Source organism: Megalops cyprinoides, chromosome 20, assembly GCF_013368585.1.
Source record: "Megalops cyprinoides isolate fMegCyp1 chromosome 20, fMegCyp1.pri, whole genome shotgun sequence".
Lineage (NCBI taxonomy): Eukaryota > Metazoa > Chordata > Actinopteri > Elopiformes > Megalopidae > Megalops > Megalops cyprinoides.
Genome location: NC_050602.1, coordinates 19,310,256 through 19,327,384, shown reverse-complemented (window position 1 = coordinate 19,327,384; position 17,129 = coordinate 19,310,256). Strand labels below are relative to the sequence as shown.

General features: G+C 44.2%; 2 protein-coding genes across 5 annotated transcripts in view; one reads left to right on the top strand and one right to left on the bottom strand.

Moving 5' to 3' along the window:
• LOC118795314 (protein unc-13 homolog A-like) overlaps positions 1–4,481 on the bottom strand; it is a 50,177-nt gene extending 45,696 nt beyond the window's left edge. For all 4 annotated transcript variants that reach the window (XM_036553721.1, XM_036553724.1, XM_036553720.1 and 1 more), the window contains exon 1: positions 4,171–4,481. In XM_036553721.1, coding sequence (XP_036409614.1) covers positions 4,171–4,192 — 22 coding nt within the window. In that variant the 5' untranslated portion in view covers positions 4,193–4,481. The remainder of the gene's footprint in view (positions 1–4,170) is intronic.
• A 6,767-nt stretch (positions 4,482–11,248) lies between these two features.
• LOC118795818 (BTB/POZ domain-containing protein 2-like) lies at positions 11,249–16,211 on the top strand. The gene is made up of 9 exons (XM_036554559.1): positions 11,249–11,853; positions 12,261–12,380; positions 12,572–12,728; positions 13,123–13,228; positions 13,568–13,765; positions 14,395–14,587; positions 15,043–15,130; positions 15,231–15,377; positions 15,967–16,211. The coding sequence occupies exons 1-9, from the start codon at positions 11,249–11,251 to the stop codon at positions 16,126–16,128; spliced, it is 1,776 nt and encodes a 591-aa protein (XP_036410452.1). The 3' UTR covers positions 16,129–16,211.
• Positions 16,212–17,129: the final 918 nt, after the last annotated feature.

The following is a 17,129-nucleotide window of genomic DNA, read 5'->3' as shown; positions in this document are numbered from 1 at the left end:
AAGACTCTCATCCCTTTGCAACCCCCCACCCCCGACCACCCCCCCGCCCCCCCCAGCCACCCCACCGTGCTCGGCTCATCTCCCTGGATGCTATTAAAAAAGAGAGACGACACATTAAAAATCCCTGAGTCTGCGAAAAAACATGCTTCAAACGCTATGCCCATGACTGATGGGAAGGTGTTGCTTTATGGTTGTTGACCATTTTATGGCCGCGTTATGGTTATTGTCACTTTTAGCTAACGCACTCCTTTTCCCAAACAACTGCCCCTTTAGGTGTCACACCAATCACAGCTAAAAAATAATGAGGGATTGCATTTATGTACCTGAGGATTTCAATTCACTATACAGTTGGGGGGGGGGGGGGGGTGACACACTACAGCACCAATGTGTAGCATCCACATGGGCGATGCAGAGCAGACATTTCACACCATGAACACTCACCGTTAGCTGACATGGAGAGGAGAGGAATTATTTCTCTCACCTGATTAGATGGCTGAGCTGAGCAGAACCACCTACTCTTTGTGATAAGCTGCCATGATGGTGTCTTTGATGATGACTGTGAGTCAGGACCTCATAGCTATGGTTAAATTATCCACTGCACCAACTATCCAGATAAACAGAATTAACTAACGACAGCAGACCAATTTGTTTTACACCTAAAAATAACTGTTTTAATTAATTGAATATTCTACTGACTGCTATGCTGAGTGTTCTAATACTGTCAAGAGGCAGATTCAACTGGAGGATAATTCTGTAGTCAGAGTGAGTGGCTCATGGCATTAAAATGGAAGAGGGACATAGAGGAGCTCATCTACGATTCCTCCTAGCCCCATATTTGCACTGCCTCTCACGAGGCCCTCAGTCTCTCCATCTCAGACTCTTTCACGATTATTCCTTAAAAACGCAGAGAGCACCAGCAGTAAAAAGGTGCGGAGGTTTCCGCCTCTGCCCTTTGTGGAAGTGATGCCGCTACAGTTGTCAGTTGCTCTACACCTCTACCTGGTTGCCTCTCAGAAAATACTCTCTGCGTGACCCTCTCATCGTCTCTCTCTCTGTTTTCCCCCGCTCCTCCTCTTCCTCCAGTCCACCTTATTTCTCCTCTCATATTAACGTGTGTTTATCCTGCTGTGTGACTTGTGCATACCAATATCTGCCCGTTTGTGTCACTGTTCATGTGTTCATAAAGACATTCGCCCCAGCATTGCTTTCACTAACACTTACTGCCCCTCTGTGTCATGATGAGGCGCAAGAGTGATGGAAACGTCCAGCAGCGGGGCTCTGATATCTTACAGCCAATACTCCCTGCCTTCAATGTACTTAAAGATACATGCTTCACCCTTATACATATTCAGAAGTTATTACCATAAAACATTCCTATAACTTGATTTACAAGGTAAACATAATGGCATGTTTTTCACCGTGTTCCCCCCCTTTACAATAACCTTGCTTCGACAGCCCCTGATCTATGAATTCATACAGCCAACGTGCAAAGCATGAAGACACAACGGACTAAAAGGTCAGTTTGGAGTTTGGACAGAGAATTCCACGGCTCACGATTAGAGACGAGGTGGATTCTAAACGCCCTCTTTATTATTTTACCAGCCTTAAACATTTATGTTCGTTTAAACTGTTTTAAATGATGAATAATTAAAACTTGCGGTGTTTAACTCGTCAAAGGAAAAAAATGCCACCGGTGATGTATTGGCATATGAGAGGGATCAATGAAAACAAAATTGGATTGCTCAATGCAGGAAACTAATGCTTAATAATAGCACAAAATCATAAATCACTAGCTAAATAAATCAGCTGGTGAGGCCCATTCACCTATGAGCTGCCCAGTGAAATCAATGACCGCAGCCTCCGTTCCGAAGGGAGTCTAATGGCGGAAAGGCAGTGGGAAAGGCAATGAATGGCGGATGAATTTCAGCAAAATGTATCGATTGCCTCTTCACTTTTCTGATTTCCACCTTAAGATTAATAAAGCAATATATCCATTCGTATGTAACATATTCAATTATACTTACTCCTTTGAGGAGCTTGAAGACAATTACAATTACCCTGCATTGGAAAATTAATTTGTGACCTTACTTCAGTTGCTATAGGAATCTAAAATTAGGTTTGTATTGCACACCATAAAAAAGCATCACTATTGCAAACAACTCTGCACTGGTCATGAATCCTTCAGCAGAGGCATACAGGAGTATAGAAATAGCACGATTAAGGCAAGCCCTCAGGAGATGGGCAGTAAACTGCGCAGAAGAAACCTGCTTCTTTATCACGACGGGAAACTGTTGCTCCACCAGCTTTTTCTCTTTGTGGTTGTGTGTGTGTGTGTGTGTGTGTGAGAGAGAGAGAGAGAAAAGAGAGGGGGGGGGGGGGAAGAGGGGAAGGGCAGTGTGTTGGTGAGTGCGCTTGAGTGCACTTTTGTGAATGAAAGTCACGTTCAGTCATTTCAGTTCATACAGAAACAACAGGCTGATGCGAGCTTGCTCTCTGGTCTGAACAGTATACGTCCAGATATGCTGACCCATCCAGCCTTGCCAATGTATGAATTCCAGAAATCGAGTATGAGCGTGTTAAAAAATGTACTGTGAACTCAGAGCCAATGAAAAACACGCTGCAGGTACACACTCTTCCGGTAACCAAACCCACAACCTTCCCATTTTAAAGCAGATATTCTGCCTACAGTATCAATGAATAAGTAAACGTTTGACTCAGGCATGGCCCACAGATCACAAGGTATGACATCATTAGGCATCGCAACCAGCACAGCACTGCAATTCGCTTCAAAATACATCTTTCTCGTTCGTGTGTGCGTGCGTACACTCAGCAACAGTAGTTGCATGCAAATGACAATAGGCAAGCACAAACTTCATGCCACACAACGGCAATACTAAGCACCTGATTTATCTCAACTAAATTTAAATTATTTAACTGATTTATCTGTGATGTATTGTTGGGTGTAGATGGAAATGCCAGCATTGCACTCGTCGTTTCAGTGAGGGGTTTCCCTTCTCGTCCAAATGAATTTAGGCTTTTCCACTCGCCTATCTTGTACTTCCAATGATCACAATACTGCTTAACCTTGGCGGTACCATTTGTGCGAAAACATTTAAGCCTTCGCCAGTTCGACTTCCCCCCCTTCCCTTCAATTTCAGTGTCGCTGCGGCTCAAAACAGCCTCTGTTTCGACACGAAAGGCTTGCAAATGATGCAACACAAAGCGAATCGGAACACGGAGACGAGCACGTTGCACCTTGATTGAGAGACATTTACTGAAGCCCTGTGCAATGCAGTTTGTGATTAAACAATTAATAAACGCATCCGACATAAATATAGTAAAAGGGCATGTATTTCATCAGAACCACTGACACCGATCATAAGATAACTGTAAGCTACTTCCCATTAACATTGTTACAGTGGTATAATTTTTGGAAAAACCACGTATTTTGAGGGAAACGCAAAAACTTTTGAGGGATACGCGACTGCAAACAGTAAGAATTATGATATCAATTCCAGCCACGACTCTCGAGCACACCCACAGGATTCCCTCACGCTCGTGAGCGCCTGGCTTACCCCGCGTGACTGCAGCTGGAGCTCCTCGGGGTTTCTCCGACTCGCGCAAACAAGTCTACACATTACACCACTTGGCGAAGTGTGTCCGTGTCAGAAATCACGCCTCAGTCTTTGGGAGAATGGCTGCGACAGCGATTCCCTTATAGTAGTAATAAAACTCTTTCATACGCCTTCACCAATTCAGAGGGTCTCCAGTATTTCCTTTGGCACGTGCGAAAGTCTTGATAAAGTAATGCGACGATATGCACATGGACATGCATGCACACCTGTGTATTATGCATAATGAAGTATTATATAAACCCTATTGATCACTTTAATTGCCCAATTCCCACACTACGACCAGATACTATACTGATAATTACTGCAGGCATCGTTACGTTCTTCACTATGCACAATTTTAATATACATATTTAATCTGTAAAACATGGCATTTTTCTTCGAGGAGAGAAAATACTATCGATAAATTGAAAGAAACAGAATAGAACTAAATAGAGTCTGAGCAACAAGACAGGCAAGGAATATTGCAACTGTGACAGGTCAAATGTAACAGACGGACAATCCCCATCCCTGCCTTTCTTGGATTGTCCCCACTTACCTCCGACACACAGCAGTGACATTTCTTGTTGTGGCTATGAGCGCGGCCAGCTGTCTTCTCCCGGCTCCCCGCTTATTCAGATGGGAGGAGATATTTGCAGTGATTTGTTGAAGGTTTGTGCAATTTCCTCCAACGCTATAATTAGCTCCGACACAAAACTGTTGGCCGTAAAACGTCTATGGTGTGAGCGCGCGCTACAGAGGAGTTTGCTCCCTTATCTCCCTCTCACTGTCTGTTTCCCTCTCTCTTCCGAGCTACTTTCCAGCCTCGCCTCGGCTTTCCGCTTTCCGACGCACAGCCATCTTGTTTCAGCACCGCTGCTGAAAGGACAGCTACTGACGTGACGTCACATGGCGCTGATGAGAGGCAGCATGAGTCCCGAGACACCTGACCGCGCGGTGGAGGAGTCTCGCCTTCAGCTTCTTAAAGGCGCACGCGGAGAAATCACGGGGAGGCTCGTGAAACATTGCTGCATTGATATTTGCGCAAACACAATGTAGCCTTGTGTCTTGTGTTGATGTTTCACACTTGCAGCACTATAGGCTAAATCACAAATACTCACAAAGCCAGCAGAAATGTAGCAGCACAAAAACGAAAGCCCCTCTCTATACAGGAATGAGATACTTTTTTCATCTGCTCTAAAGAGGAAATATACTAATATGGATTATACTGTACTATATTATATTACATAGAAGACCCCATGCAAATATTAAGGCTTTAAGCGTGATCATTTCTGGTCCTTACCAGGACTGGAGTATCATCACTCTCACAAGACTCTTGAAACACTCTGCATTGGACCAACATCAGACACAGTGCTGAATTTGAACACTATGTCTAAGCTACAACTGGATGAAGTGCAACATTAACGATCAAGTAATTACACACTTACATGCACATGTGTTCATTTGGCAGACACTGTTACCCAAAGCAACTTACAACAAGTGCATTCAACAGGATTAGGCAATTTTGCTGTGCAGATACTTAATTATTGCCATCCTTGAAATATAGCGCCATTGTGGGAAACATTCCAATGAGGGGTACAGTAAGTGCTGCCATAGGGCACACAACCTGAAACTATTATCTCCAATATCCAGCCATGTTAATACGGCTACAAGTCTGTATCGCCACAACACGTTCACCACTGAGCTTTCTCCACTGCAACTCGTTGAAATGCTGCCAGGCCTTGGGGGGGGGGGCAAGCATGGCGGGCCCAGAGATCCCAGAAGTTCTGTGGGTTCCTACTGTTCTGACTATTTTGGGGAGCTCAGTTAGAGACCAGGACAGAGAGGGGGCATGACTGTGACGAGCAACCCTTCTAGAAAGGGACAACTAAATAGCCCAGCAAAGTGGTCTGTCAGGAGGGTACCATGTGATAATAAATAGTATGGGGGTGCAATTTTCGCTACTGTTTGAGAGACTAGAACCCACGTTTTGAATCTTGTCCCAGCCCTGACAGAGACCCAGTGCAGAGAGATGAGGAGTGGTGTGACATTTTGATGGGCTGTAGATCAGTTGGGCAGCTGCATTCAGAATCAGCTGGAGGGGTCTGATTGCACTTGCTGGGAGAACAGCCAGAACAGAGTTGCAGTAGTCAACTCTAAAGAACATGTTGGTTTGAACCAAGAGTTGTGCTGAGGTGGTAGTAAGAAATAAGTGCCTTTTTCAGATATTAAAGAACAGGAATCTGTAGCTCTGTGTGATTGCTACTATATTGTCTGTGAAAGACAGGTTACTATGCGTTACCCCCCCCCCCCCCCCCTCCCCGAGGTTCTTGGTGTTCTGGGATGATAACACAGTCATGCTGTTGAAAGAGATGTTGTGTAGTGGTGACGACTCAGTTTTGACTGTCTGTAAATGTAATGAATGGGAGGGCCACTCGGGGTCCAGAATATGGACTCTTACCATTGCACTGGTACAGGTGTGTGCATGCATTTCATATGGACACAGTCTAAAAGTCAATGAAAACTTTGAAAAATATATGTAACGCAGCGTTGCATCTGAAGTCACAGTACAAATGGGAGGAGAAGCGCAGCCCGCATTAATATCTCATCCAATATCTCACATGAACGGGATCTCCATTGTCCTCTACATTGTTAAATATTACAATTTGCAGTCGAAATGTATTCTACTACAGGCATTTTCAAATTTATTATGTTTAGATGATGCTCGTGACATTGCTTGCTTTGTTTGTTTGGTTTTTGTTGACATTCCAGTTTTGTATATGGGACTGACAAATGAAAGTAAGCCTGTGCCTAAAATGGGTACAATGCATTTGATGTGTGTGAATACAACAAGTATTTAATTGCATGTCTCTCCATAGTAAAAACATGAATGAGTGTTATATTTGAAAATTAATTGCATTGTAGTTAGGTACAATGTTATATATTTCTTCTATTTTATCTTACGATTTTTGAGTAGACATTTGTGTAAAAAATTCCTTAGAAATCATATTGTTACCTGATGGTGGAATTTGAACAATACTGCCCTCTGCTGGAAATCTTACACTCTTTGGAACACACTACTGATATATGGCATTGCATTGCCTACAAGCAAGCATAAATATTGAGAAACGTTTTAAATTTAGTTTAGCACTACCCATGGCAGAATATGTTCATTACTGTATTGATTACTTAAATGCCATGTATTATCTTGGCTGAATTTTGATTCATAAAAAAGATTTATTTGAGAATGATCTGAGGTATAAAGTGCCTTGTTTTAAAGATACAAAAGCAAGATTAGACCTAGATCTCCCCCCAGTATTACTGTAAGCTATTCCACTCTTCTGACATTGCTACCAACAGATGTGGTCATTTCTGGTCTGGGAGCAATGCCTATCATTCAAAAGTCATTATGTACTCTATGTCAGAGTAAAAAACATTCTAGTGAGTCCAATGTTCTTTACTGTATAATGTTCAGATCACATGGTTGTGTAATTTTTCCATTTGATTTGATTCTCATAATGCAGAGCTTACATGAATTCATGCAAATAACATTACCAGATATAAAGGCCCAGATGTAGCACTAATGAAGCTCATAGAAGATTTAAGATGACAAATTACAGCCTCAAGTGGCTGGATAATGAAAGCACGAGGAAGGTATCATTTTTCATTTTTAAGTTCCTGCGAGCTTTGGGAGTAATTTACAACATTTGCTCGTTGTACAGACTTTCCTTAATGGGTACCAAAGGTGATTCAAGTGGAAAATGAAAACCAAGGGAAAGTGTTTTGTCGGATGTCCCAAGCATTGATAAATCAGTCTTATAAGAGTTACTGACCTGAAGTAAACCCACCAAAAACTTTCCCTGGGATTCATTTATACATATGACATAAAATAACAAAAAATTTTCCCCCCAAAAATCTATAATACATGGTAAGTAATAACTTACACGAATAATGTAAACAAGGTGAACCTCTGACCTTTATTTCAGAGAACAGCCCAGCCATAAAAGGCCTTTAAATGGCTTTATGAATAAGGCTATTTGGAAGTGTCTCTCTCTGTACCTTATACCAGTATTTTACTCCCTACACTGAAATCTCTTAATTTCAAAAGACCTTTGTGCATCTTTTCCCTTCTTCCTTGTCTTTCATAGTGATGTGACAGACTGAGGCTTCATGAGCCCCAAAATGTGCAGAGCTATATGTGTAATCAGTGGAACACAGACTTCATAATTTAATCATTGTTTTGCTTCTGGAGGAAAGTCTTTGGATTGGCTCATACAAGCTGTTGATTGACAATACGTGATAGCACCACCTGTTACTGGGCTAATGAAGTCTCTCTTTTGTCTTTACTCTTTTCTTTGCAATCACACATTTCCTGACACCATCTTCTCTTTCTTATGTCATTGACTGTGAAAGGTGTCACTAAAATTTGAATATATCCTCATATCATGGACATACCATAAAAAAAATATACATAAAAATACACACATAAATACATGCATTCAAACACACACAATCACACGCATGCGCAAGCAAGTGCGTGCACACACACACACACATACACACTCATGGCTACACATACACTGATCTCTCTTTTCACTTTTGTCATTGCCACCTCACTTTTGTCATCTTTTCACTTTTGACATTGTGTGTGTCAGTTTCTGCTTTACTTTGTTATGTGCGCATTCTACATTGGCCAAGTGCAGTTGTGCTGTCTGGAATAGCTTGTAGCCATCCCATAGTTTCTCACAGCATGCTAATCACACTGTATGTTGAATGACAGCAGCACTGATGTCACAATGGGGAAAGTGCTTACCTGACCGTGCGAGAAGGGACGTCCCACAGCTGTTCTTCTGGGTCTGCCCTCCAGCAGGCTGCTCAGACGACTCAGGTACGGGCTCAACATGCTCAATGAGTCTGCCTTGTTATCATTCTGCCAGGCAGTTTAAATCTGGGGAAGTAGGAGAGAAAAAAACTGAGATTTATTTGATTTTTGGGTCGGTTGATGAGATGGAGGGTAGGGAGAAATGAGAGACTGATGGCAAAAGGAAGGAGAACAGCTGCCTTAGTGGCAAGTGAAAATGAATGTTCTGAACCACATCTGAGTAACAATAGGATTCCTATGACGTCTTCACATCAAACCTCTTTAAAACTGAAGCAATTACTGGATATAGAAGAGGTGTACTGTCCAGACACTGCTATAAAACACACGCTACAGAGCTACACGCGCACACACACACATTCTGGTACTAAATGAACAAAACAAAATAAAATAAATAAAGACACCGCAAACCCAAATGCATGAGTTCAGTCAACTCCTGATTTTCTAACATGGGGAGGAGAGGATTGAACATAAAATGCTATTATTCCTTCGATGATTATTTTTAAAACAGAATAATAATGAACAACAAATAATATAAAAGAAGAAAAAATGCCGGACTGCTTTGTCTGTTTAACTGGACTCTGCATACAGAATGTTCCTCTGGGAGGGAGCCTGTCTATGAGCGTTCAGCACAAATGCAAAGGCCAAGCGGACATGTCATCAGTAGCAGTGGTGATGCTAACACTGATAACAGAAACATTAGCGATGAACCCACTACACCATCAACCTGGGACAGGAAGAAGCTCCTCCAAGGGCTAGAATGACGCAGTGCAATGAAAGCTGAATGGATGTTGTACTGTCGAAGACGCTTCCGACATATAAGATCACAGCAAGCATAGGTGTCTGGGATGTCAGGATGATGCATGAGGCTGGCAAAGCCGCACAGATTGCAGCGGAAATGCGGAGGTATAACATCACTCTGCTGGGTCTTACTGGAACCAGATGGAGCCAGGCAGGAAAAATATGACTCTCGAGTGGAGAGACAGTACTCTGCTCTGGGTGTGATGGAAAAAAATGCACCTCAGAGAGAAAGAGTAGGCATAATGCTCACACAGGAGGCCACAAAGTCACTCGTCAGCCCAAGAATAATCATGAAAAAGTTCTGTACCAGACCCTACAAACTCACTGCCATTCAGTACTACTCTTCAATGGATGCTGTAGTCTCATCTAGATGACCTGGAATTTGCTGATGATATCATCTCAACATCACATACTCATCAACAAATACAAACCAAAACTGGGTCTGGAGCATTGCTATTACCAACACCTAGAACACTAACATCTCTCTGGATAAAAAAAAAGTGTTAGAGGAAGTTGACACCTTCATCTACCATGGGAGTGTGATGGTAAAGGATGGAGACAGAGACAGGGACACCCAAGCAAGGATAGGGAAGGTGAGAGCATCATTCCTAATACTAAGGACAATCTGGACAGCTAAAAACTTATTGCAGGACACAAAACTATGCATTTTTCAACACCAATGTCAAATCTGTAGTCCTTTATAGAGGGGACACCCGGAGAACAAGGGTGATTGATAACAAACTGCAGTCATTCATCAACATATACCTGCAGAAGATCCCGGGTATGCTGACCAAACATGATCAAAAATAAAGACATGTGAGGAAAAAACACAAACAAATAGAAACCTCCATTCTGCCTGGTTTATGGGAATGGGTTCTGTATTTGTTCTCGCCCATTATAAATTTAGTTTTCTAGTGGTTAGTGAAAACAGAAATAATAAATGAAATACACATTATGGCAAAATGTCTTTGAAACGCATCCATGCATCCATATTTACTTTTTTGTCAATTCTTCCGGTTCCTATTAGCCAACTGTAAACAACGAAATAGCGTTTATTTATTTATTTTAAATTATATAACCAACTCAATAACCAATAAATAGATTAATGGATGAATCATCACCTAGCTTGTTGCAGAGATTTGATATGACTTTTTTTTGCCAGATTCATGCTGGGTTATAAACGACAATTTGCTTTTACGCACGTTTGTTACTAAAATCACCGGTTGATGAGCTGTGTTTTACGGAGTTGTGTTTGAGCTTGGACATGACACGGACAAACAATGACAGACAAGCGGTTACAGTACAATACTTTGCTAAGCAAGCAGGTACTGGTATCACGCACGTAGTGTTCCTGGCATGCAGCCAACACCAAACACTCCTGAGATCGAACAACGGAACTGTATGAATCTGCTAGCAGTGGGTCTGGGGTTCATATAGGGATACACACAGAACTTTTCTCTACACCCTGATTGGATGGTTTATCCCGTTCGCTGAGCAGATCATACATCAGTAATCTGCGCATAATTCTGCCCAGTAGGACGCCACAACACAACCACTAGCAGAATAACAAAATAAACACGCAAAAACAAACATGCCTTTTTCTGATAGTTATCATAGTCTTTTGCGCGGTGTCAGTTATGCAATCGGAAATATTTCAAACTAAATCATTTATCAATTGTAATGAACTGGATATCCCTTGTGCAAATCCATGATATAAAACGATAGTAAGCTATCTGATGACACTGTAAATTTTCACTCAGACAGCCTTAGAATTATTACCGTTTGAATGTTATTAGCTAACACGGGATTAACATGTAATAGTGGTCGTATGCGGTCCGTCTGCTAAAATAATAAATAAATAAAACCAATTAGTTAAAAATACGATCATGTACATGGCCCTGCCCACCAAATTCCCTCCCTCCCCTGAGAATTGTTCATCCGGCCCGTGTTCTGGGCGATGCGCTGTTGTGTGTGTTTATTCCACCTCGCCCAGCAGCGTACTCAATCCAAGATGGCCGCGGGAGAGAACAACGGAAGAGCCCCTTGTCTCGGTTTCTCCAGTCCGGGGCCTTTAGGCAACGTTCAGCCGAGCAACAGCGCTCATTCTGCGGCTGCCAGCAACGGGGCGTCGGGGGGAGCGACGGGGGGGCCACAGAGTGCTGCGCGGCGCACGAACCCTCAACCGGGGCCTGGTGTCGTTGATAACGCCGGCGTCGCAGTTGGAGCTCCACCGAACGCGCAGAACTATAGCCCGCAGGCGGCAGCTCAGAGCGGCGCGGTCGGAGCCACGGCCGCCGGAGGGATGGCAACCTCCGCAACAAACATGACAACGACAGCGACATCGAATGCATCCTCAGCGTCGACACCCGCGACACATTCGTCGCTATCGAGCTCTCCAGCCGCCGCCGCAGTGTTGGTTTACCGGGAGCCCGTGTATAACTGGCAGGCTACAAAAAGCACCGTAAAGGAGAGGTTCGCTTTTCTGTTCAATAACGAGGTGCTCAGTGACGTGCACTTTTTAGTTGGTAAAGGGATGGGTGTTCAGCGAATTCCTGCACACAGGTAAGGACAATAGCCTGCATGCGTATTTAACTAGTCAGCTAGCATGCAATAAGCTAATAAAATTTATATTTGTCCTTGGACTGTACCTCAGATTCAACAGTATGGTTTGTGCGTAGGTAATCCAGATAACATCAATTGAATTTCTGTATTGGTAGCTCAATCTGCTAGTTGCTTCGTTGTCATCATCATAGGGCATAATCACGCAGATTTAGCCATCTCTGTTGTAAACGGTCAGTAAAGAGTGAGAAGGTCAGCTAGCTGACAGAATTCACCGATGCATGTTACAGCTTGGTTCACATAATGCCGAATGCCTGTAATTTCAAGGTTCGTGTGTTTTGGTTTTTTTTTTTTTTAAGAATTGCCCTTGCACTTACCAAGGTCATTGATCCTTTTCTGTGTCTGTGTAGATTTGTGCTGGCTGTAGGCAGTGCCGTATTCGATGCCATGTTCAATGGTGGCATGGCCACTACCTCTACCGAAATCGAGCTGCCAGACGTGGAGCCTGCTGCCTTCCTTGCCTTGCTGAAGTAAGAGGGTTCGACTCCTTAACTGTGTCAATTGTTAGGACGACAGAAATGCCTGTTTAGCTTTATTTGCTATAGTAATGCTGTAAAGGAATGAGAAATGGTATATCAAGATTTACATGTGTGGATGTGCATGTGAGCGTCATTGAGCTTCTACCTCTGAGTGGCTGAAGCATGTTGGTCATGCCCCGTAGATTCCTCTATTCAGACGAGGTGCAGATTGGACCGGAAACGGTGATGACCACGCTCTATACGGCCAAGAAGTATGCGGTGCCGGCACTGGAGGCCCATTGTGTGGAGTTCTTGAAGAAGAACTTGCGTGCTGATAACGCCTTCATGTTGCTCACGCAGGTAAAACCCTGAGAGAGACAGCCATTAAACCGGTCTTCCTGAGAGGCACAAAGTTTGGCTTTGTTTTGTTACACATGAAAGCACAGTGCTGTGTCCGTTTTAATTAGAGGCACTGAAGTCAACTTTGGACGGTCTATGGCGGTATATACAAACTCGGTGAGAACCGGTGGTTTGCATTTGTACAGGTGGTTAATATTTGTGAAGGTTTGTAGTTCCTTCGGTCAGTGTGTGTATGCACGCGAGTGCTGAATAGGTTTTATAAGTTATTCTGATGAAAATTGTGTTAAGCAGTTGCTGCCAGGTCATCAGTTTACATGTGAGACTAGGTACCTGTAGTACGTGCATGATGTGTGTGAAGAAACTGACTGTGTGTGTGTGTGTGTGTGTGTTTTAGGCACGTCTGTTTGACGAGCCTCAGCTTGCTAGCCTGTGTCTCGAGAACATCGACAAGAACACTGGTGATGCGCTGGCTGCAGAGGGCTTCACTGACATCGACCTGGGTAAAATCACACACACGCCCCCTGGTCACACCCCCTACACACACCCAAACAGGGCCTACCTCACCCCCATATTTTAAGGGACAAACTGCCTTAGCCAGTTCTATATGCGTGTGTGTGTGTGTGCGCGCGCGCGTGCGTGTGTGTGTGTGTGTGTAATATATATATATATATATATATATATATATATATATATATATATATATATATATATATATATATATATATATACACACTGTATATATGCATATAGATAATACAGACACGCATACACAGAGGACTTAAAAATGGCTGCCTTTGTCATACCTCCACGTCTCTCCATCCCCTCCTCTCCCCCCTCAGACACACTGGTGGCGGTGCTGGAGCGCGACACCCTGGGGGTTCGGGAGGTGCGTCTCTTCGGGGCGGCGGTGCGCTGGGCAGAGGCGGAGGCCCAGAGGCAGCAGCTGCAGCCAACCCCCGAAAACAAGCGGCGTGTGCTGGGCAAGGCCCTGGCCCTCATCCGCTTCCCCCTGATGACCATAGAGGAGTTCGCCGCAGGTACGCCGTCCAACCACACGCCTGCTCCTCCCCATTGGCTGTGTGTCTGAGTCTCGTTTCATTTGTGTGACAAAACATATCATGGTCCAGTTTAAAGAGTGGGTGTAATGTAAAAAGGCCCTGCAGTTAATCTCAGAGGAACAAGTAGCAGTATATCTTGAGTTTCAGGTTTATGGTGGACAGCCAGCCCTTGCCATAAATATGGGAAGGATTATAGAGATTTTGGAGGACAACAGCTCCTAAGAAAAATTACTGATCTTTTGACGATTCATTCAAAAAATATCCAAGAGGGAAACCTCAATCTTGCTGTGAGAGTTTAATCAATATAGTGGGGTTCAAGCTGCAGTAGCTAATAAGGCACTCCAACATGAAGATTACAGTACATACAAAACAATGACTGGTGTGCCTACACTCAGAAAGCCGTTTCAGCCTGTTCATGGCCTTGACAAAAGCTGATTTATAAGTGTTTGGTATGTTTAACTAGATACTTTCCCCAGGCTTTTCCCCCACCTTGACTGCCTTTTAAGAGCTGCAATTTCTTTGATACGTCATGTGACTGCCTGTCTCACTTTAATGCCACAGGTCTTACCTTGAGTTTAACACATGTGGTTACCCATGTGTCTGTCCAGGCCCCGCTCAGTCTGGGATCCTGACGGACCGGGAGGTGGTGAGCCTGTTCCTCCACTTCACGGTGAACCCCAAGCCGCGCGTGGAATTCATCGACCGGCCCCGCTGCTGTCTGCGGGGGAAGGAGTGCAGCATCACGCGCTTCGGCCAGGTGGAGAGCCGCTGGGGCTACAGCGGGACCAGCGACCGCATCCGGTGAGAGCGGGGCGTGGCACTGCAGGCAGGCAGACACGCGCACGCGCACGTACACGCACACATGCACACACACACACACACGCACACACACGCGCACGCATACGCGCACGCAAACGCACGCACGCACACACACGCACGCGCACACACGCACGTGCACACGCACGCACGTACACACACACAACCACGCACGCGCACGCAAACGCACACACACACGCGCGCACACAAACACACACAAACACATAAACACGCGCGCGTACTATCAGCGTCATCCCTATTTTGGGTTGACCTCAGCTGAATGCTGTATTACAGTCTCCTGCTGGTCCCCTTCTCTTCACCTGCTGGGTAATGTCCATTTTTAATGCCTTCCCATGAGCTATAGAGGCAGTGTGGTGCAGATCAGGGCTTGTACTGAACACTGCAGTCATTTACCCATAATTCTCTGTGACACCTGTCAGGTTCTCAGTGAATCGCAGGATATTCGTGGTTGGATTCGGCCTCTACGGTTCCATACACGGCCCGACAGACTATCAGGTTAACATCCAGGTACAGCTCCGTTGATGTCAGTGTGTGTCCGGGTTTAGAGAGAACGCTGAAAGCTGTGAGACTGCATCTCACTATTTTACTGCACACTTCTTCTCCACAGATCATTCACACAGACAGCAACACGGTCCTGGGTCAGAACGACACAGGCTTCAGCTGCGACGGGTCGGCCAACACCTTCCGGGTCATGTTTAAGGAGCCGGTGGAGATCTTGCCCAATGTGAACTACACCGCCTGTGCCACACTCAAGGTATAGCTCCCTGCTCCTCAGCCGTGTGGCCCAAAGGCACGCCACAGCCTGTGTGCACTACTGGGCTCATATTGGTTTGATTGGCTCAAGTGTGGTTTTAAATGAAAAAAAAAAACAATTCAACTAGTCACTACCTCATTTCTACTTAACATACAAAGTGCAAATTAAGACAGTTTGAATAATGAATATTGAATTTTACAATAGTCCTGATATGTTTTTAGTACAAGCAGGCCAACTGTTTTTAAATTTTCCATGGCTGAAGGAAGCAGCCCCAGAAATAGTGGTGTCCCTAGTACCCTGCATCCACTTAATGACCCACAATAACAGAAGCTGTTCACTATAGGGTGCAGGTGCCAGAAAAATCATCACATATATGGTTTAGTGCCTCTTCAGGACTTGTTTTGTCAGTCAAGGTCAAAATGTTTTATAAGTTAGCTTGTATGTTTTAAATTTTAATTCTGCAGCTGCAAAAAAAGTTGTAAAAAAGAGGATTTTTTTGAGAGAACAGACAGAACTTACCACATGCTTTACTGGGTCAGTGTGGGTCGGTCCTGGGTGAGTGACAGCAATTGGACTCTATCCCTTTCAGGGTCCAGACTCCCATTATGGTACCAAAGGCATGCGGAAGGTGACCCACGAGTCCACTGCCACCGGAACCAAAACCTGCTTCACCTTCTGCTACGCTGCGGGCAACAACAACGGCACCTCCGTGGAGGACGGACAGATTCCCGAGGTCATCTTCTACACATAGTGACCTCTTGACCTCTGCGGGGGTTATCGGAGCAGTGACTTCCTGTCTTCTCCTCAGAAACCCAGTGACAACCAATGGGGGGGGCCAGGGGGGCGGGGGTAGGGTGGGGCTGACATTCGATCTGCAGGGGTTATGTGCATTGTTTTAAGCGGGTGCTGACTCACTGACTGCTACTACTTGGGTTGAAGATTAATATTCACAAGACCAACTGACTGCAGGTGGAGGAAACAGTCGAGGCTTGCCATCTAATGCCGCGCTCTGCTGGTGCACCCCTGACAGGTTTATGGGATCTTTTTTTTTTTGATAAAACGGGACATGGACAGATTGCCTGTTGGTCAGTCACACAGTCTGTTGGTCATGCGGTCAGTGGGTCTGTCAGTCGGCAATCTCTGGCTTGGACTGTTCGCCACGTTTCTGTTAACAGAAAACACTTATCCTCTGACACAGCACTTACCAGTAATTTTCCCATCAGAGTTCCCTGGGGGGCCCATTTCACAAAGGTGGCTAAACTTAACTAATCCTGACTTCATGTGGTTTGAGTGAGCTAAATAAATGATTGCTGTCGCAACCTCAGGTCAGGTTCATTTCTGGGTTTTGGGCCGTTCTATCAGGTGAGTCCCTAATGAAGAGGTGCTGTAATAATATAAGCTTCACTACAGGTTAATAAGGTGTTAGGTGAAATAACAAATGAGCTGGTTGTTCACTCATTGAGTCTGATTTTACTGATGGATTAAAATGAATGCAGATATATTTTGGGTATGTAGTTTTTTGTGTACTTTCTGGTGGAATAGAGAGCACCATGTCTTGTACTATTTAAAATAAAATTACTATACAAGTACAGTAAGATGTATTTTATAATGCACCATTGAAATTTGCATCCATAATTAGCAAGTTATTTCAGAGTGTAAAAGGTGGTTACCTAATGGCTGGCAGCTGAATGTGCAAACTACAGGTAAATTGAGGATTACAGTGATTAAACTGATAATTACAAAAAACACAGC